At 38.4% G+C, this 23,489-nt stretch overlaps 1 protein-coding gene across 2 annotated transcripts in view; it reads left to right on the forward strand.

Annotated features, from left to right (window-relative positions):
- Positions 1-23,489, forward strand: part of LOC149570612 (nuclear pore complex protein NUP160-like) — a 278,470-nt gene that overhangs the window by 99,468 nt on the left and 155,513 nt on the right. For both annotated transcript variants that reach the window (XM_089823186.1, XM_089823185.1), the window contains exons 6-8: positions 16,802-16,887; positions 17,295-17,402; positions 17,625-17,722. In XM_089823186.1, coding sequence (XP_089679312.1) covers positions 16,802-16,887; positions 17,295-17,402; positions 17,625-17,722 — 292 coding nt within the window. The remainder of the gene's footprint in view (positions 1-16,801; positions 16,888-17,294; positions 17,403-17,624; positions 17,723-23,489) is intronic.

Here is a 23,489-nt window from a genome sequence, read left to right on the forward strand (position 1 = left end):
TCTTATAAAAATCACATAAACCAAAGAATCTCTTAAGCTGTGTAAGGTTTGTGGGAGTAGGCTACTCTACAATAGCTCTAATCTTTTCGGGATCAACCCAAATGCCATTTGCACTAATGATATGCCCAAGGTAAAGGAGCTCAGTGATTCCAAACTCACATTTAGATTCCTTGGCATACAATGACTCTCTCCAGAATAGATAACACCTCCTCCAGATGATGTAAGTACTCCTAGGTCTTACTGAAGACCAAGTTGTCATCAAAGAAGATCAAGACAAATCTCCTCAGCTGCTTCCTGAATACCTGGTTCATACAACTTTGAAATGTAGCGGGTGCGTTGGTTAGACCAAATGGCATAACCATGAACTCAAAGTGGCCATAGTGACATCGAAAGGCTGTTTTCTCAATGTCCTTTGCTCTCATCCTGATCTGATGGTATCTGGATCGCAAATCAATTTTGGCGAAGAAGCATGCCCCATGCAACTCATCAATCAGCTCATCAATCCTAGGAATGGGGTACCTGTTTTTAATTGTTTTCTTATTCAGTGCCCTGTAATCGATGCACATGTGCATCGTCCCATCCTTCTTCTTTACCAATACTACTGCTGAAGCAAAGGGGCTCTTACTGGGCCTGATATGCCCCATCTCCAACAAATCCTTAATCGCCTTCTCTATCTCATCCTTGTGTTTCTTAGGATGATGATAGGGAGTAATCATAATTGGTTTGGCTCCCTCCTCAAGCTCAATAACATGTTCCATCCCTCTGTCAAGAGGAACCCTATGAGGAATATCGCTAAATACTTTATCGTGTCTATCAAGTATCTTCTGGATATCTGGTGGATGACTCTTTTCTTGTGGCTCTGGTGAAGTTGGCATAATGTAGCAGTCTGTCGCCCACTCTATGTCATCATGACGAAAAAGTCTCTGCATTCTCCTCAAGGGCACTGCTCTGCAACCTCCGTCTAAAAGACCACTAAGTACCACAGTTCTGCCCTCATGTTGGAATCTCATCTCCAATTTCGCTAGGTTGAGTGTGAACTCCACTAGTGAAGCCATCCATGTCATGCCGAGGATGACATCATAATCTCCCATGTCCACAACATAGAACTCATCCTTCAACTCGTAGCCATCTCCAAACCTGATGTGAAGATTATATATCTTCCGAGTGCATAATAATTTATCACCGTTAGCCACCATGACTCTAAACCCATCATGCTCCTCTGTCTGTAACCCTCTCCCGGCTACCAACTGTGCATCTATGAAGTTATGTGTATCCCCAGTGTCAATAAGAGATATCACTTTCTGCCCCTGGATAGTACCCTTGACCTTAAATGTGATTGCCTTTTGGGCCCCTATCAAGCGTGCCAACGATCTATCATTCTTAGGAATGCTGCTCTCCTCTATAGTGTTACCCTCATATGAATCAGAGTGCTGATCCTCCCCTTCTGACTCTGAATCTTCTGCTGAAAAATACTCCATTTGATTTGCCTTAGCCTTGAGAGAACATTTATGAGATAAGTCCCAAGGCTCTCTACAATGGAAGCACAGCTTCTTCTTTCGAAGTTCATTCAAGGTTTCATTGTCTAGTCCTTGTGATCCTTCTTTGGGTTTGCTATACTCTTTTTGAAACGGTTTTTTGTCTTTGTCCTTGCGGTAGGAAGAATCTGTTGAATGGTTTTTTCCTTTGTATATCGAAGGGGATAAATCTCATGCCTTTTTAGTTGCTTCAGCTAAGGTGAGTGGATCATGTCCCTTCACCCAACCTCGTAATGGATTAGCAAGACCATCACAAAATAACACCACCTATCTCCTAGGAGAAATATTAGTAACAAGTACAGACAAGCATTGAAACTCGGCAATGTAAGCATCCATAGAACCTGACTGTTTTAACTGTGCTAGTTCCTTGAAATGTAACTCGGGATCCCTAGTGTCAAATCTCTCAATCAATGTTTCGGTGAATTCCTCATAGGATGTAATCTGATTATGCCCCAAAGTCACCATGCCATGATGCCACCATTCATGTGCAATGCCATCCAAGTGCATAGCCGCATACTTGATAGCCTCCTCCTTAGGCATAGGATTTAGCTGCAAGTATGTATCTACCTTCTGCACCCAAACTTGTGCAGTCATCTTCCCTGAAGCATCATAATAAGGTAAGGAAAGTTTTCCAACTTCCTTTCTCAGCTCAAAGTTTTGATTCCTCCCTCCTGCTCTAGGCATGTGTCTCATCCTCAAGTCCATATAATCTCTGAGAGAAATATCCGCTTGAAACTCTGGTCCACTAGTCTCCTAGTCCCTCCTGAATTGATCCTGTAACTCGGTAATCTGCGGTTCATTTACTGGTTGAACCGGATCTCTGGGTGGGAAGGTGGGTAGAAGAGGTCTCGAGCTCGCAGTCCGCGCTAGGCGTGCAACGTGTCTAAAGTTATCAGCCTCATTCCGATTGTTGCCGTGTCCATTATTACCATTAATGTTATTCTCAGGACCATTGTTGTTGCCTTGGCCTCCATGGTTATTGTTTCCCTCATTGTTATTGTTTCTATTGTTGGCATCACCTGGATTAATATTGACACCCATTTGTCTAGCCATGAGCTGCAACATCATGTTCATTCGCCTATTCTGCTCCTGCTGCATACGCTGCCCCTACTCTAATGTATCGAGTAATTGTCTGAACATTACGTCCCCCTGATCTGGACCGGCATTCCCGCCTCCGCCTAATCCTGTATTCCTGTCATCTCGATCACCCATATTGTTGTCCTGATCAAAGAATATCTCCTCTGTGTTTGTATGGCTGGATTCAATGTCCCTCTGCACGGATGTACTAGACTGTTTGCTTTGCAAGTCTGAAATCTTATTTTGTCTTGCTTTGGTATCGCAGAAATTATAAGGCCCCTGTCGCATGCTCAAACATAAATGCTTAGGTTGTGTTTTTTTTAATTTCTGATTTTAGTGTTTTGACATTTCGTCAAACACTTTTCCCTCTATCCGGCTGTTCCAAATTTCCTATAAGACCTCCACAGGATGGGAGGACTTATAGCTCTGGTACCACTGTAATGGGCAACTCTGAATGTCCAAAAAACTAAACCAAATTGCTGAAAGGAATTATGTCAAACAGTTTGCATTCAACCTTTTATTTCTCCGTTTAATGTTTTAAACCCCTTATAACTCCAGAAATCAAACGTTTATTTGTTTGTTGTGTTTTGTGCATGGAATTGGTATCATACAAACATAAACAAGAAATAAACTACAGTAATATGCAAAGTGGAAATGAACTGCTGCCAATAAAATGTTAATTTCAGAATTCATAAAACCAAATACATGGCAGATTTATCAACTCACTAATTATTTCAGCATTATTGACATAATACTCCAGCCCATGCTTTCGAACTTGCTGCTACAGTACTTTGTCCTTCAATCAGTCCACTACCTTCGTAATATCATTCCCTCAAAGCAGCATAAGCGTCGGGCAAGTAGTGAAGAAGATATGAGCAAAATACCAAATCTGCCTGTAGCCGGAAATGCAACTAAACTGCTTGATAATGAAGCCGATAACAAAGAATTCCAAAGGCCAAACCCCAAGGGAATGACGTCTAGAATGTTACAAGAGAGGATAAACATCCTCAAATGTCAAGAACGAAGCTGCAACTCACACACCAATTTCTTCTCATATTCAACCTGGCTAATGAAGCCACAAATGCTTCCTTTTATTCTATTTCCAAGGGTCCGCTCAACTCATATGGGCAATGTGGGATAAAAGATGTGTAGTATATAAAACATATATTAAAATACCCCTTATGTCTTCCTTGGGTACACATCCCCATAAAATAAATATTAAAGTAACACTTTAATATTTTACAATTCAATTAGACGTTACTTTAATAAAACTTCAGGCATTAAAATGTATTAGCAATCGGACTCCGAATAATGCGAGTGATAGCTCATCGGAAAGCTCTTACCGAGGAGTATCAAATCCAATCACCAAAATTGACCTGCACTGTGTCCTGTTGACTTACCAAAAATAGTAAGTATGCTTGAAACTGAGTAAATCAACTTCGTTTTGGCCCAAACTGGAAATGACTAGGCCAAAACACTCCAGGATCCCATTAAACCCTTCGTTAGCCCTCGGGACCATGTAGAACAAGGCTAACGCACACACACTTGGTCAACTGCTAAAATGGGGACATTACAGTTTTCGTAGTTTGTGTTGCCGTCAGCTATCTTTATACACCCTTGGAAAGTTTCCCGACGGGTATTTAAGCACGGCTTGTAGGTAGTTTTAATCATGCGATTTGGATTATTTTTTGTATTGCGAATTCCTATTGGGGGTTCTTTGCTATTCGCCATTTCGGAAGTGAAAGATCTTCCTTGGCTTATTCGATTTCTGTGGGATTCAACCCTCACCCTATTTTGTTGCATGTAATACTTCGCTCAGACTTGGCAAATCGGAGCACCATCTTTTGGCAATTATTAATTAAAGGTTGTTTGTGTTCAAATCTCTATTATTGTTTGGATTCACTTCACAAATTCGTATCTATAAGCTTGGTTACAAGATTTTTCTCTTTTATCTGCACACCATCCAATACCGTGGCTTAGCTCAAATCTCCGTACATAGGCACATTTACCATCCCCTATGGCCAACTCCTTGTCTTCTCCGTACGAGAACCTCTCTACTCACTCCTAGCAACCGTATGGCACTCTTTAGCCTTCGTACGACAGAGTCCTTTCCTACCGTACGACACTATACCATACGTCCAGAGTAGCACCCCTCCACCGTACTGTTCATACTCCTCAGCTCGCACCGTACGACCATCACTCAGTTGGATGTCATACAACATCTAGGGCGCATCGTACGGACGTCCCATACATCGTACTACCATCACTCAAGTGCAGTTCGTACAACATTTGAAACGTAACATACGAACTTCCCCATATACCGTACGGACTCTGCCACTTCCCTTTCGACTTCGTGTGGTACATGTACAACCCTTCTTGCATTGTATGGCCATTTTGATTTTGTTTTCCCTCAGTTAAAAATTTGAAACAAAACATTACAGTGGTATTAGAGCGCTTCAATCTTGCCAGCTTGTGGACAATGAATTAGAGTTTATAGCCAAAAGAGGACACATTCCGTTGATTGAATAGCTGCCCAATCAGAACTGACAGTTGTCGAATTCGTAGCACTGCTAAGGGAACTTTCGAGGAATCAGGCACAAATCACTGATACTCAACAACTCATGGAAGACTCTCAAAAAGTTGGCAGACAATAAAATATTTGGAGAACAAAATGGTCACAGCACGGACTCGGTGTCAGGTAAATCAAACTCTCATCCAACATGCTTTCGACTTTCCATGCTGACTTTTCCTCCACAGATGGAGGCACAACACGGAGGGAAACAACCAACTTTTGAAGAGATGCAAGAACAACTGAGAGAAGACTGAGAGAATGCAAATCTTGAGGAAGAAATATCTTACAAAGATTACGTGGATCTAAGAATGAGATATTTGGGAGGCGAAAACAGAGGATATTTTAACGATGATCTCAAAAGAAAGTTGAGTAAAGTAAATCTGTCTCCATTTGACAGTTCCGGATCCATATCCACGCAAGCATGGGTAATGAAGGCCGATACTTACTGTCAACTGAATCCTATGCCAAAAGAAGTAATCAAATTTACGGCGCTGCACCTGGAGGGAGTCACGCATGAATGGTGGCATCGCGGCACTATCACACTGGGGCATGATTAGATAAATACTTATGCAAAATTCATTGAGAGATTGATAGATCGATTTGATGGTCAAGATCCGGAACTCAATTTCAAAGATTTGGCACAGCTAAGGCAAACTGAATCGGTTGATCAGTACATTGCGAAATTTCAGAAGCTCTCTATTTTGGTCATGGACATTTCCTAAAGAAGACGGGTAGAACTCTTCGTGGATGGACTAATAGAACCTCTAAAAGGTTGGATAAAAGGGTTCAATCCTGCCACCCTTTTGGAGGCTATCATTAAGGCACAGAGTATGGCATTGTTATCTGCGTCATCCTCTCAAAGTTATTCACATGCCAAATTGTCGACATTTCTGAGGGAAAATAAACCTCTGCCTAGGAAGCCGTCGTTGGGCAAAGCTACCAGACAGGAACTCCGAAGGAAGAAACTATGTTTCACTTGCAAGGGACCTTTGGAGCCTGGCCACAGATGCCTCGGAAAAGGGATGATCCATTACATTGAGGTCGTGTCCAATGATGAGGACAAACAGTAAGAAATGCCTACCAAAGACAACCAACCTCACGATGGTACCAGCATGGTTAGTTTAAACCATACGAAAAAAATTGTAGCTTTGGTATGGTGTAGAGGAACCATTGTCCTAGCCGGTAACTCGAGAAGCACAATTTTTCATGTATGGGGAACCCTCCAAGGACAATGGGTTACAGTGATGCTAGATAGCGGAGCTACTCTAAATTTCATAAACTCATCTTTGGTGAATTGAAGGGGTCTACCTACAGAGACACGTCAGAATTCAGGTTAAGGTTGCCGGAGGATCTCTTCTGCCTTGCACACATCTTGTTCCTCAGCTAATTATAACAATGGTGAATCACATAGTAACTGATGATTTCTTTATAGTGGACCTTGATGACATAGAGGTTATTTTGGGCATACAGTGGATGGAGACACTTGATGAATACACTCAGAGCTTCAAACGGATGGATTTCACTTTTGTTGTCGATGAAAAGAAGGTTGTTCTCTGCAGAATGGAAAATGAGGGTCCGAAGGAAGTTTCAGCGCACCGGATGGAGGCAATCTTTCGGCATGGTGACGTTGCGTGGGTTTCATATTGTTTAATCTCGATGGAACCTATAAAAGGACAACGAACACCTCCATAGGATGATGAACTCCAGGATATTTTGAGTAAACATGATAAAGTTTTCATTGACATTCCTCTTGGCATACTGCCTCATCGAGGGTTTGAACATACTATCGAGTTGGAAGCAGGAGCCAAGCTGGTTATAAGCACACCGTACTGCCACCCCAAGAAATTGAAAGATGAGATTGAAAAGATAATTCGGGTATTGCTAGAGAAAGGATGGATTCGTCCTAGTTCTAGCTCTTTCACATCATCGATGGTGTTGTTCAAAAAGAACGGGACGATGCACGTGTGTGGACTACCATACCTTGAAAAAAAAAACAATAAAGAATAGATATCCCATTCCAAGGATAGATGAGTTACTGGATAAATTGCATGGCGTAGTCTATTTTTCGAAAATAGATCTCCGTTCTAGATACCATCAGATCCACATGATGGAGGAAGATGTAGAAAAGACGGCCTTTTGTTGTCAATACGGACATTATGAGTTTCTGGTCATACCGTCCGGATTGACAAATGCACTTGCTACATTCCAGCCATGCATGAACCCCATTTTCAACAAAAAATTGCATAAGTACTTATTGGTATTTTTTGATGATCTTATTTATAGCAAGACATGGGAAGAGCACCTGAAGCATCTGAATGAAGTCCAAAGTATCATGGAGGAGTAGTCCTTGTTCGCCAAGCAATCCGAGTGGGAATTCGATATGACAGAAATATTGTACCTGGGGCATGTTGTCAGTAAATACGGAGTTCAAGTACACCAGGAGAAGATTCAGGCTATCCTTGATTGGCCTCTCCCAAAATTACTCACGGATTTGCGAGGATTTTTCGGACTGTGCAGTTATAACTGGAGGTTCGTGAAGGGTTTCACTCAGCTCAGTGCACCTTAATGGATTTGACAAAGAAGGGGTCTTCCCAGTGGAATGAAAAGTCACAACTCACTTTTGATAAATTGAAAGAGGCAATAAGCACTTGTCCGGTACTTGCATTACTTGATTTCACTCGATCGTTCATTCTGGGGTGTGATGTGTCTGGAGAAGGCATTGGTGCGGTACTGATGCAGGATAGACACCCCATAACTTATGAGAGCAGGAAGCTTACACAATTGGAACACTTATATTCCATCTACGACAAAGAAATGTTGGCCATCGTACATGAACTAACCAAGTTTTGGCAATATCTGGTGGGTGCTAAGTTTGTCGTCCGTACAAAACACAACAGTTTGAGATATTTTCTGGAGCAACGGGACTTGAAAAGAAGGCAACAACAATGGGTAAGCAAAGTTCTAACTTTTGATTTTGACATTGAATATGGGAAAGGGAAGAACAATGTGGTTGCAGATGCCTTGTCCAGGAAACCTGCAATCTGTTCACTAAACCGGATTTCAGTTGACTGGAAGGCACATCTGTTGGTAGAATACTCCAAAAACACATTTGCTTGTGACTAATGGATGACAACACCCAGGATGATCGATATAGAGTGGTGGATGACACCATCTACTATAAGAATTGGATATTTTTGCTGCTGGAATCCAAATTAAAGCAAAAAATCTTAAAGGAAGTACACGACTCACCCTTGGCAGGACATCCGGGTTTCCTCAAAATTTACAGAAGTCTGTGGGAGAGGTTTTCATGGAAAAGACTCACAGGGGATGTGTTGCAGTATGTAAGGGAGTGTGCGGTCTGCCAGCAAAACAAATCCAAACATACTCCACCTATCGGGTTACTGGAACCTTTGCCAATTCCAGAACATAAGTGGGAAAGTATCTCGATGGATTTTATAATAGGGCTTCCCAAGGTGAATGGAAAGGATTGTATTTTTGTGGTGGTTGACAGATTGACAAAGTACGCACATTTCTTCGCCATCCCCTTAGATTTTCAGGCCGCACAAGTTACCGAACTGTTCTTTAGAGAAGTCTTTTGTTTGCATGGGTTACCCCAAAACATTGTCACTGATCGGGACGGGTGGTTCATTAGTATCTTCTTGACAAAATTGTTTTGATTGGTAGGGACAGAATTGTCACCAAGTACTAGTTACCACCCTCAGATAGACAGACAAACGGAGATTGTGAACAAGTGGCTCGAAGGTTACCTTTGAAACTATGTCTCGGCACAACAACGGGCGTGAGTCAAGTGGATACACTCGAGAGAATATTGTTACAATACCACGTATCACATGTCAATCGGGATGGCACCATTCAAAGCTTTGTATGGGTACAAATCCCTATCCTTCCTTGACACAGTATTGGGAGACAGCCGGACACCGAGGGCGAAGGATTGGCTTCGGGAGGGACAGGACATCCTACGACACTTGAAGGAAAACTTGCAATGGGCACAGAATCAACAAGAGATGTACACTGACAAACACCAAATGGAGAGGAGTTTCGAAGTAGGAGTCTTGGTTTATCTCAGGCTCCAGCCATATCGACAATCTTCATTGAAGGAGAAGGGAAAAGAAAAATTGAAGCAACAGTTTTATGGTCCCCATCGCATCATCCATTGCATCGGTGAAGTTGCTTACAAGTTGAAACTTCCGGAGGGAAGCCGTATTCATAACATCTTTCATGTTTTATGCTTGAAGAAGGCCGAAGGGCAAAATGTCACGGTAGCCACAGACCTTCCACCACTCAATGGAGAAGGCAAGCTCATATTGGAATCGACTGAGATCATCGAAGTTCGTGAGAAGACTCGGCGAAACTACACTGTGAAGGAATATTTGGTGCATTGGAAACACTTGCCATTAGATGATGCGACATGGGAGCGCGAGCACGTTCTCCAACACCCGACATTACATTTGCTTTAGGACAAGCAAAATTTGGGACGGGAGGATTGTAATGTTCCCGTTATAAAATAAATCATTTATCAAGCTATTGTAACGGGCTGATTGATTTAATGTATCTCAGACCCTTTTTTGTTTTTGTTTTCATAGTTTGTGTTGCCGTCGGCTATCTTTGTACACCCTCGGAAAGTTTCCCGACGGGTATTTAGGCACAACTTGTAGGAAGTTTTTAATCATGTGATTTGGATTATTTTCTGTACTGCGAATTCCTGTTGGGGGTTCTCTGCTATTCGCCATTTTGGAAGTGAAAGATCTTCCTTACTTGGCTTATTCGGTTTCGGTGGGATTCAACCCTCACCCTATTCCATTGCATGTAATACTTGGCTTGGACCTGGCAAGTCGGAGCAACATCTTTTGACAATTATTAATTGAAGGTTGTTAGTGTTGAAATCTCTATTATTGTTTGGATTCACTTCACAAATTTAGATCTATAAGTTTGGTTACAGGATTTTTCTCTTTTATCTGCACATCATCCGACGCTGTGGCTTAGCTGAAATCTCCGTACATAGGCACATTCACCATCCCCTATGGCCAACTCCCTGTCTTCATTGTACGACGACCTCTCTACTCACTCCCAGCAACCGTACAACTCTCTCTAGCCTCGGTATGACACTCCTTTCCTATTGTATGACACTATACCGTACGTCCAGAGTAGCACCCCTCCACTGTACTGTTCATACTTCTCGGCACCCACCGTATGGCCATCACTTGGCTGCATCCCTTACTACATCTGCCGCACATCGTACGGACGTCCATACACCGTACTGCCATCACTTAGTTACAGTCCATACAACATTTGGAACTCAATGTACAAACTTCCCCATACATTGTACAACCTCTGCCACTTCCCTTCCGACTTGGTGTGCTACATGTACAACCCTTCTTGCATTGTACGACCATTTCGATTTTGTCTTCCCTCGGTTAAAAATCTGAAATGGAACATTACAAAGGATGCCATGACGAAAGAGTACCAATCTATTGTGAAGAATGATGTTTGGGAAATTGTTCCAAGACTTGAAGGAAAATCTGTTGTTACTTCTAGGTGGATATTTAAAATCAATCATGTTGTTGATGGTAGCATTGAAAAATATAAAGCCAAATTTGTAGCCAGGGGATTCTCTCAGGAATAGGGAATTGATTATGAAGAAACTTTTGCTTCTGTTTCTAGATACACCTCTGTAAGAGTAGTCCTAGCTATTCTACCATTGAAGGGATGGAAAGTACATCAGATAAATGTTAAAACAACATTTCTGAATGGAAAATTTACAGAAGAGGTATATTTGGAGCAACCTGAAGGATTTGAAACTCATAACTCTAAAGTTTTTGTTTGCAGGCTCAAGAAAGCTCTCAATGGGCTTAAACAGGCTCCAAGGGCCTTGTATGAATGAATTGATACGTATGTCACCAGCTTAGGATTCTCAAAGAATGAAGTTGATCCAAATCTCTATTACAAAACGGATAAAGATGATATGATAATATTGATACTATATGTTGATGATTTACTAATAATAGGTGATGATCATCTTATAGATCAATGCAAGAAAGATCTAATCAGAGAATTTGAAATGAAAGATTTAGGACTCCTTCATTACTTCCTAGGATTGGAAGTATGGCAGAATTCTGATAACATCATACTTAATCAGGGAAAGTATGCATTAGACATCTTGAAGAGATTTGGAATGTGGAATTGCAGGCTTGTCTTCTCCAATGGATACTAATCTACATAAACTTAAGGAAGCAACAACAAAATCACCTTCCATAGATTGTACTCTGTACAGGCAAATGATTGGGTATGTTATGTACTTGGTAAACATAAGACCTGATATTTGCGATGTTGTTAATGCCTTAAGTCAGTTTATGTGTAAGCCAAAGGAGATTGCTACTAATAGGAAAAACACTTCAGGATGCTCTTTCAGTTTAGGCTCAGCGATGATATCATGGATATGCAAAAAGCAGTCATTACTAGCTGAAAGTTCCACAGAAGCTGAATACATTGCCACAACAATGGCCTCTTGGGAAGCAGTTTGGCTTAGAAAGTTACTTGTGGGATTATTTAGTCAAGCCATGAATTCTACGATTATCCATTGTGATAATCAAAGTTCCATCAAGCTTTCTGTGAATCCAATTTTTAATGACAGGTCCAAACATATTGAAATTCCTTACCATTATGTACGAGATATGGTAGATAGGAATATTATAAAATTAGAATACATTTGCATTGCAGTTTAGACAACAAATATTCTTACCTAAGCTCTCTCTCAAGTGAAGATAGCTCACTTCAGGAAGAGACTTAGTATGGTTGAATTGTAATACATTTGTATTCTTTAAATTATTATTAAAATAATTTTATTGTCAGGCTATTGATTGTTATGGGCTCCACCATTTGTATTCAGTATCTAAGAGGTGACGATCTCTGAGATAATGAACTCTTGTATACAAGACATAATGAGAGATGACGATCTCTTAGATAATGTGCTAAACAGTAGAGATCTACTATTAGATCTAGATGAGTTCGAGATCACATTGTGATGTGGACATTCTTATGTCTATGAGTCACAACTTGAATAAAGGAAGAACTTTATTATTCTCCAAAGTTTATCCTGTGTTCTGGTAGATCTTAACTCAGGATCATGTTGTGATATAGGAATGTTGGTACCTATGAGTCACAACTTGGATAAATGAAGAATTTAAGTATTCTCCGGATTTTATCTTGTATATTGTATTCTTTGCAATATTGTTATCACTAGTATCAGTGATAAGTCATATCACAGGTATAGAAATATCACATAGTATCATGTGTTGTAATGATACCACATGCTTAAAAGATTCAGATAGATATAGAGTATCAATCTATGCTTATTCATCTTTCATCGATGATGCTAGATATGTTATCTCTTAGTATGATTATCATGCTGAGAGGGAGTGTTAATTCTATGACTTCAAAATCATCCTGGTTTGATGATACAGATCATACATATTTGATCGTGCATAATATACCTTTGTAATAAAGGGCCTAAATATAATTGTTAGTCTTCAGTCATGATCGACGTCTCACTTGGTAATGTTGTTTAAGTTTAATCTTGAACAACTTAGTTAATTACTAAGTCTATTCCTAGATAGGCGCTGATTTTGGAAAGACAATTAAGGGCCGACTTGGATAGGGTCATGTCCCTTGAAGGGACATGCCCTTTGGATACCTTATAAATATAAGTGTGAGGATATAGAACACAAAAAAGATACATTAAAAGTTTGTTTCTCTATAACACTACCTAATGCGATTTACTAGCAAGTTACAAAACATTGGAAATTCAGAATAGCTATAATACTTCTTATTACACTTCATATACAGATCGATATATTAAGGTTCATCTTCAACAATACTAAAGGGCAGTATCTCAGTATGATTCATACAAAATTTGCAAAAACTTTACATAATATGACTTTGTAATGTAAATTCAAATATATTATTTGAATAATAAAATAAAATGTCCTTTGTTTATTTTTGTTATTAAAGGCATATAAAATTAAATTGTAGTTGATTCATCCTTTATAATTACTTTCTTAAATTCAGTAAACAATTTTGGTTAGATAAGTGGACGAGGTCATCTATGGCATTTAAAACTCGATCATCCTAGATATTGTGGAATATTTAATTGTTTCCAAAGCTGTGTTCACTTTGTCTCCATGACCTTATGAGTTAAAACACAATCTGGACTTCTATAAAATTGCGTATATATATTTGAACCATCGTCTCTTGATTATTAAACTGTGTATAGTGTATGTGCTTAGAACATTATAAAGTTGTACGTTATAATCTTCATTGTAGTTGATTCTGTTGTCTGAATAAGCTAAAGCACTGGTCTCTTTATCATTGAAGTATTGAATTTATATTTGAAGTCAGAAAATATATAACTTCCTTCTTACAAACCTCAAATACATTATTAAAATCTTATACAATTCATTCAATTCAAACACTCAATATTTAGTTTCATTTTAATTGAGTTCAAGGACTTTGTCAACCGAAGAACTCTCCAAAGCTTAAATTCGCTTTAGAAAAGCTCTGAACCAAGTGATCAGGTTCGAGGAGAATGTTTACCCGCCTAGGTGTAGTGAAGCTTGAAGTGCAGGGGAATCAAGGTGATTCTTGTTTGTTGGCCACAATTGATTGTGGAATCCTATCCGAGAAGTGGCATGCTCTTAGATTTCCTATCTGCGATTTTGGGAACTAGCAAAGATCATGGGGAAAAATTTGATAAATACCATTGTTGATGGAGGATCAACTGTTAGCGTACTACTGGAAGATACATGAAAGTTCGTTGAGAAGCCAACTCTTTAGCTATCCACATTCCAATTATTAGGTGGCAACTAGCACATAATCAAGTTGTTGGGGACATTGATCGTGTAGAAGTTAATGATTAAAACCCCAACAACTCTTGAATTGTTTGGTCATTCCAATCTAGAAGAAAGCATATTGTATATTATTTCGGAGAGGATGACTAGTAGTAGCTAACTTTAACAATTGAAAATATGAACACAATCTGCTTTGCAAATTGGAGTTCAAAAGTATGTGATTTATCGAAAAAACCAAGCCACTAGTCAGAAGTAGTTTCTTTGGAATCGTCAAATGTACAAAAAAGAATGGATGGAGTCAAGTTTTGAGGGAATTGAATGTTAAAGGAATTTTGGAATTAAAGTGATGCTTAGATTATAAAATTAATTCTCTTTGTGGCTTACTGGCAAATGGGGCACTATGGGGTACTTTTGTTAATGTGTAATTTTCTTGAAGCTACAACACTCTGTGAAGAGCAGCTAATGAAAACATGTTAAATTACATATGATAGATTTGATAACACAAAGAACAAAATATTTAATGTGAAATGTACAAATAATTGTCAAGGGAAGTCAACTTTAGTGAAAATTTACAAAACAAGGAAAAGATAGAAAATAAGGGAAGATTCTAATAAAACTATAAAAATTGAACCCTAATAAAATTTATAAGAGGGACAATCATGAAGCACACTCATGTTATCAAGTCGCACAATGGCATTAGTTTACTTCACACATTATGTGATCCTCTTCCTCTATTGTAAATTGGGAAGAAGTAAAGTTGCCTTGGTTCAAAGAAATAAGTTACAATAAGCAGCCAATCATTCCTCATATCATATCGCACTAAATAAAGTTGCCTTGGTTCAAAGAAATAAGTTATGATAAAAGGCTAATCATTCCTCATATCATATAGCACCATCAAAGAAAAAATTTATTGATTCTGGTGATCACAAGATACTCATCGTCATATGTTCGAGCCTCGAACATATGACACTCTCCTCATTCCAATTTACAACAATCCTTGGCTTGGGTTTTACAACTGAATTTAGCATGATGTCCTTCGTTTTTACCACAAGTCAAATTTGTCCATGGATTGTATGGCTTGGACACTGGAACCTCATTGTATGACCTACAATCTCACCTTATGAGTTGGACCTCATCATATGCTACCATTTGCTTGGTAGTCACCTCAATTTGCATGTACAACAACCCCATCTTTACATTGTATGATTGATCACTTGCTCCACCATACGACAACAACCATCCTCTTGACATAATTACACTGAATACGATACTTACTGCCCTCACATCGTACAAGTGCCCATTGTATGACATCAACCTAATAGCAAGTAGGTTGCCCCAATCAATGTTATGTCGTTTGGGACACAATTCAACAAAATTGGTGTTAAACATCATCCCCTCCCCCCAAATAACCATGACCTTTGCCACCTTTGTCTGGATGTTGCCAGATCACGTGCTATATAGTTCATGTGATTACATACTAGCTGCAACCTTTAACTTCAAAAAATAAGCTTTCCTTTCATGGGTCACTCACAATGAAGATCTTTTTTATTCTCAATTTTTATATTTGCCTTGCCTCCACCATTTCATCATCGGTACCCTCTACAATCCCCTCATGATGCCCAAATTTAAGCCATTCATTTATTAGTCACTGAAATACGTCCCATGTTCTTACTTTGGTACGTTAGGGAACTCCATGGAACTATGGTTATTCATCTTCCCTTGTGTTACTTGATGTTTTCTTGCATTTGATGCATAGTTTAAAAAATCACAGGATTCGCCACACGCCCATTTGGACTTGTGAGCCGAGTCGACTTACCATGGACTTGTGAGTCAAGTTGACTTGACATTGACTCATGAGACCAGTTAGGCAAGTCACTACCTTTAGACTTGTGATTCTACAACATGGACTTGCATCACCCAGTTAACACGTCGAGTCTTGTAATGTTGTTTTAAAAACTTTTTCATTCATTTGTTGTTTGCTCTGGGTCATAATAGGGTTTTAGGGCGTGGAGAAGTTGAAAAATCAACATTCGTTAAATCAACAAAATACATCTAGGTCTTTGTTTCATTTAAAATTATGTTTTTCTTTTCTTTTGCCAAGTCCTTTACCAAGTCTTTTTTGAGTCCGAGTCTGAGTCCAATTTTTTGGTTTGTTGAGGCCAAGGCAAGTTTGTGTTTCTCAATGATGGTTTGGAGGATGGCTTTTTCTTTTGGGGTGGATGATGTAGTTAGTGTACGATAATTTTATTGTTATGTGATAATATTGGTTAGCCACTATGTATTAATTGTTGGCTTTGTGTGGTTATAAGCATCGGTTGGTTGACAGTTATGTTCCTCATGCAAACTGCTGGTTCCTATAAATATATTGTGTATTGTGAAGCAAAGGGTATGATGTAGGCTGATTGACTATAGTCCTTGACTGATCATCTCTGGTCTTCTTCTTTGTAGTAATTTGATGTGCAAATAAAAATATATTTTACTGCTGTATCTGTTATCCATTGCCATGTTTCTTGTTGATTCATGTAATTAATTTATCATATATAGCAGTAAACAAGCTATAATATTTGGGACGGATAGACCTGCTTAGTCCCTTGTCTTTTGTATTGAACAATCTTTATTGCAATGTCTTTGTTGTTTTAAACGTCACCAGATTAACATATCTTGTTTGAAAGAAAGAGTAAGTTTAGTTGGGTTGAGAACTTGTTATGCAGGATTTAATTTTTTGAGGCAGTTTAATGATATATCTGTCACAGGTTTCAGGCCAAGTATGCTATATACTGGGGAGAACGATGATAATGGAACAACTGTATCAATGATAGTTCTATACAAAAGCTTATCGGTATGACATTTCTTCTAATTGAGATTTAGATAAAGGATAGAATAAATATATTTAAAGATTATAATTCTTAAATGGTTGTGTTTCAGAAGATCTTTGTACCTTATTAAGTTATTTGCTAATCTGATCACTAATGATTTTTTTCTGGAGTTGTAATTAGCAACCAATTTTTTTCAGAACCATTGATGTCATCTTTATGTTATGCGGTCTGTATTAAGCATTCTTTCATGTAGCAGAGCAGTAAAAGAACTTCGTTTCAAATATTTCTTCAATGTCTTCAGTTTTGTTTAGACCGCTTTTAGTCTTTATATAATAGTAAACTCTTTGTCAAGTCTAGGATGTTCAGGACATTTATAAACATTTGAAAATATTATTTCTCTTCTAACTGGTGTATCGAAATATTTCTGAAGGAAGCCAATTTAGAGAAGGTTGTTCTATGCAAATTGAATCTTTTTTCTAGTGATATTGGGGCCCGAGGTGGTCAATCTGTGCAGCAACAGATTATACCTTTGGAGCAGGTGATGGAAATTCTTGAGCTTTCTTTTTAATCTGTGTTGGTTCTTTCAAGGCTTTAATTCTCTTCTAGTATTTCCCACATCTTATATTGAAATGTTTATTTGATTGGTCTTCTGAAGGTTGATGAAAGAGTTAACTATTTTGTGTAGAAATTTTATGTCTAAGTTCCACCATATTTGGTTCAATATATTGACTTCTTTTGATGGACTCACTTGTTTTGACAGGGCAATGTTATTGACATGAGGTTATCTTCTGATGGATTGTGGGTACTTAAAGAGGGTGGTTCAGCTCTTTACGAATTGTTTTATGTAGATCTTGAATTGTAAGTCACCTGAATAATATCATTGGTTAGATGACAGTTTATATCTTGAAAGATGTATGCTATAACGTTTTTTGTTGTTACATGATATCATTTTTGACAACTGATCTGATTTTGAATTGCTATATCACATGATTTAGTTGTTTATGTTGCAGTAGAGGCTAATTAAATCTATAACTCCAAAGTTTGTAAACATAGGGTTTTCACCAATCATGCTTGGCATTTATGATCCTTATTTATATATCTTTATTTCTTGTGCAGTTTATATTAGTTTTTATATCAGGTTTATCTATTTTCAGAAGTAAATTATTGATTAGAGTTCCTTGTAAAATTTAATTCAACATTTATTCTGATACAATAATTGAATCTCTGCTATGTAATATAGTTTAAGCAGAGGCTCTTAATATCACTTATTAAGGTATTGCTACGCTGGAGTCAATGTGCATCATATGCTGATCAGAATACCAGAAACAATAAACTTTGTTTGGAGGTCACCATGGTCAGAAAGCACTGAAGAAGACTGGTAATATGTGTTGGATTTCGACGTGTATTCTTTGACAGTGCTCACATAAGTACGTGACAGAGTCACCACCTGATGGGGTGACTCCAACGTGGAGTCACATCCCATTGGGTTGTGATTGTCCATGTCCATACTAACAGACCTTCATTTAATATGTTAATCTCTTATGACCATGCTTCAAGTTTGTTGGTCAAAACAATGTGATATTTGGTCAGAACAATAGTCAGTCAGAATATTATTATTATATTGAACATTTAATTTATTAGGTATGATTATATATATATATATATTACAATCAAATTATATTTTATAATAATAATATATTGAGAATAAAAGATCATTTGTATCTATTTATTTTCACCTGACAGAACTGTAAAATTAACACTCCCTCTTCATTTAGAAGGATAAACACACGAGTAAATTTTACGCCATTGGCAATATTAACAATGCCACACAAGGAAATCTTTGATCAGAAGATTTCAATCATTTTGATATCACATTTGATATCGTGAGTATTGGCGTATCTGTATATCAAAATATAATATTCACCAAATACTCTGAGCAATGGCCTATCAAAATATTAATATGACATTCACCAAGTACTCAATAAAGTAATGGCATATCAGAATATCAACACATGATATTTACCAAATACCTATCATATATCTATACAAACAACTCATAGATGGTCAAGTGAATGACATCTAACACTTAGTTGCTGGAGTGCAAGATATAGTCTCTCATGACTTGTTTCAACATTTACAGAAAATAGATATCATGATTTTAACTTATTGTAAGATCGTCACCTTCCAATAACTTCTTCAAATACAAGTGATGATCATTTGAAAGTTGTCACTTTCTCATGATGCACACGTCTCATATAATAATAACATAACATTCATTGAAAAAAATACATAGTACAATAGTCAATATTTCTGAGACTCTTTCTCAGAAATTACAATCATACCAAGTTCTCTATGAAAGCATTCCACCTTTGTTTTAGCAAGTGGTTTGGTCAGTACTGATATATTTCAACTCAACCACATTCTTCTCACAAATGTCTCATATGTAGTGATATGGTATCTCAGATTCTCAATGTGTTTTGATTTGTTATGAAACACAAGATATAGTTTCTCATGACTTGTTTTAACATTAACACAAAATGTATATCATGATTTTAAGTTATTGTAAGATCTTCACCTTCTAGTAACTTCTGCAGATATAAGCAATGATCATTTGAAAGTTGTCACTTTCTCATGATGCATATAGGTCTCATATAATTATAACATTCATTGAAAAAATAACACAGTACAATAATCAATTTTCCTGAGACTCATTTTCAGAAATTACAATTATACCAAGTTCTCTACGAAAGTGTTCCACCTTTGTTTTAGCATGTGGTTTGAAAAGGATGTCTGCAGTTTGATTCTTAGTACTGATATATTTCAACTCAACCACATTCTTTTCACATATGTCTCTTATGTAGTGATATGGTATCTCAGGGTGTTTTGATCTGTTATGAAACACTGGATTCAGAGAGAGTTTGATGCAGCTTTGGCTGTCACAGTAGATTGTCATGGGTGCTAGTGGCTTTTCAAACAGTCCAACTAGAAGCTTTCTCAACCATACGGCTTCTCGAGCTCCCATTGATGTTGCAATATATTCTGCTTTAGTAGAGCTCTGGGCTACTGATGATTGCTTCCTATTGAACCACGATATCATTGCTGACCCAAGGTAAAACAACATCCTGAAGTACTCTTTTGATCTAAAGAATTTCCTGGCCAATCAGAGTCTGTATAACTAGTTAGACTTAGTTCAACATTTTTGTATCTTAAGCCATATTCAATTGTTCCACGAAGATATCTGAGAATATGTTTTGCTGTTGCTAAATGAACTTGTTTGGGTTCACACATAACTGACCTTAGTGCATTTACTGCATAACAGATATCAGGCTTTGTATTCACTATATACATTAAGGACCCAATAATTTGTCAGTAGAGAGTAGGACCAACATTTCAAGAATGTTTGGTTGTTTCTTTTAGTTTCTATAAATTTGTTTCCATGGGAGTTTTCATAGGTTTGTTTTCCATCATTCCAAATCATTTTAGTATGTCTAGTATAAATTGTCCTTGACTTAGAATGATCTCATTAGTATGTTGCCAAGCCTCTAGTCCCATAAAGTAGTGTAGTAATCGAAGATTCTTCATATCAAATTTGGATGCTAGATCTTGTTTACACTCGGCAATTAGGTGATCTTCTCCTGTAATCAATAAGTCATCAACATATAGTACTAGAATCAACACATCACCTTGTTGTATTTTGAAATATAGGTTAAGTCTTATCGTTTTTGGAGAAACCAAGTTTGGTTAAGTGATGAATTATCTGTTCACACCAAGCTCAGGGAGATTGTTTTAGACCATACAAGGCCTTCTTTAATTTGCACACATGTGATTGCTTTTTATGTACCACAAATCCTTTAGTTTGCTTGAGGTAACCTTCTTCTTCTATTACTCCATTCAAAAAATGTAGTCTTAACATCCATTTGATGTATCTTCTGTCTTTTACTAGTAGCAATAGCTATTGCTGTTATAACTGAGGTATATTTGACAATTGGATCCAAAGTTTCTTCATAGTCAATGCCTTCCTTTTTAGAGAAACCCCTTGCAACAAATCTAGCTTTGTGTTTGTCTATGCTTCCGTCTGAGGCATGTTTGCTTTTAAATAACCATTTGGAGGATACGACTATTTATTTTTGCGTCTATGAACAATATCCCAAACATCATTCTTAAGAATGGAGTTATCTTCCTCAGTCATCGCATCTTTCCAAGTTTGTCATTTCATGGCTTCTACATTTGAAGGTTTAGAACTTGAGAGTTAACTCATGAGTATAATATAGGTAGAGAATATATTTGGTCTTTTTCTTTCTCTAATAGATCTAGAAGGGGCTGCAATGTTTTTAGATTCTTCATTTATCTTTTTGGCCCATGGATGTCTCTTCTTGTTTTCTTTAGAGACATCTGTTGTATCCATAGGTTCTAAGGAGTATTTTCTTTTATTTGATTCTCCCTCTGAATCTCATAAGTTGACTCTTCTTGGGGTTCATCATTTGAGTCATTTTCAACTTTGAATTTTTTGTGCACAGTATCTTCGTCAAATATTGCATCTTGACTCAGTTCAATTTTTTAATTGTCCACGGATGTATATATGATATGCTTCACCTGCTTGTCAGACTTCTCAGGTGGGATTTCTTTTTGCTTTAATGTTATTCTTCATCCATTGACCTTTCTCAACATTATCGGTTGGTTGAGGCACGTCCTCTAGTTTGATGTACTATAATTTTTTCCTCTCGTGATGACTACTCTCTCCTCCTGCGTCCATCCCCTCTCCCCTTGCGATCTTCCCCATGCTCCCATTTCCCGTGACAACTACGTTCATGACCGACGTTAGAGCTTTTTGCAGGTGTTTATGGTCTATTGGTGTCCGTGTGTTTTCATTTTCCGTTGGCGTTCGCGTTTTGCAAGTGCTCGTGTTTCTTCTACTGCCGTGGGTGCTCCTGTCTTTTGCAAGTGTTTGTTGTGGGTTTTTCTTGTTTCGCTCTGCGTGTCTATTGGTTCCGCGAGGGCTTCCTTGTTCACGCGACATGTTTACTGGTGTATCTTCTCATGCATTTGTGCTCGGGCGTCCCCCATTTCGTGATTTATTGTGGCTTGTTTATGCAGGAGTTGCATCAGACGTTGTTGGGTTTGTGTTTCTTTATTGTAGTAGCTCGTTCATGTGAGAGTTGTATCAGACATAGGCTTGTGCTTTTGATTGCAACAACTCTCTCACATGGGGTTCGAGGTTTTTGTTTTTGTTCTAGTCTCTTTTGTTGCTCGGATTATTGTTCACATTGATCAAGGGTTTCCGGCTACCATTCATCATTGATTGATTGGTTTGGCCTCCTCAATAGTCATTATGTGTTTTGTTTTGCTAGAGGGTTTGTTGTGCCTTAGATTCAGGTTACAGTTTGGAGATGACTGCAACTGGAGATGCAGGCTCATCACAATCACAACCTTTGACGTACCAGAGGCTCTGTGACCAGGTTACCATCTCGAAATGGATAATCAAATGCTCAGAGAGCAAGTACTATTATTGACCAAGACAACCGTAAAACTCAAACATGCCACTAGATCTAATACCTCTCAGATCAAAGGTTTCACTACTTCTGAAACTGCAGGCTTAAAATCCCATCTGGAATCCATTATCGATCAGCTAGAGGGATTAGATACAATAAAAGTACAGCAATATGAAATTGCAGCAAAACACTCCTCTCTGATTTCAGAAACTGAACAGAAAGTGAAATCACGGGCCTCTCTTTGCAATACCTCAACCGTTACTGCTCCTTTATCAAATCTAGACAAGATTGTTCAGGGGAAGATTGTGGATGAATGTGTGAGACGTGCTCGTGAGCTCAACTTGCGAGTCCCTTGTTTTCCTCCCACTTCAGACCCTCCTTTATCGAATCTGGATAAGATTGTTCTGGGGAAGATTGTGGATGAATGTGTGAGAGGTGCTTGTGAGCTCCACTTGTGAGTCCCTTGCCTCCCTCCCACTTCAGACCCTCGCTCCGTTGGATGTTCTTTTCTTAGTGACTAGCTTGGTATCTCCGACATCATATTGGATAAATGTTGGATTGGTCATGGTGACATCCTTTTCATTTGGTTTCTCACCTTTTCGAATAGGCGCCATGCCCTCAGAGCAAAGAGGAAGCTGTTCTCACTCCCTACTAAGATTTTTTCTAGATTAAGATCTCACAAAGGCTTAGGTTGTAGAGTTGAAACATGCTCATGGTTGTGGCGGATGCTAGACGGGTTGGAAAATAGGCAATTATTAGAATCTCAAAGCATTTATTTGAGATTTCCCCCCCACCCCCTAGTGGAAGTGAGCTAGGCCCCCAAGATCAAATGATGGTCTTGCTAGCAGTCGGACAAGAGGGAGACCTCCACATGCTCTCTTCTTGTCAACTGTTGGAATGGTAATGGTTCTTTATGGTCATTACCCGGTCTCTTCTATGATGTGGTGGGGTCTACTGATATACTTGTCATCACTAAATCTCACGAGAGTCCCGTGCATCCTCTTTTGGGGTTTATAGGTTATCAGTGATTATTTGTTTGTAGAGAGGAGGTTCGTGCTTCCGGTGGGTGCTAGTGTTGTTGATTATGCCCTCACCTCTCCCTCCTTCATTCCCTTCATTTACAGCTTCATCATCTT

Source organism: Cupressus sempervirens, chromosome 3 (genome assembly GCF_028749045.1).
Source record: "Cupressus sempervirens isolate cs-2001-9-10 chromosome 3, ASM2874904v1, whole genome shotgun sequence".
Lineage (NCBI taxonomy): Eukaryota > Viridiplantae > Streptophyta > Pinopsida > Cupressales > Cupressaceae > Cupressus > Cupressus sempervirens.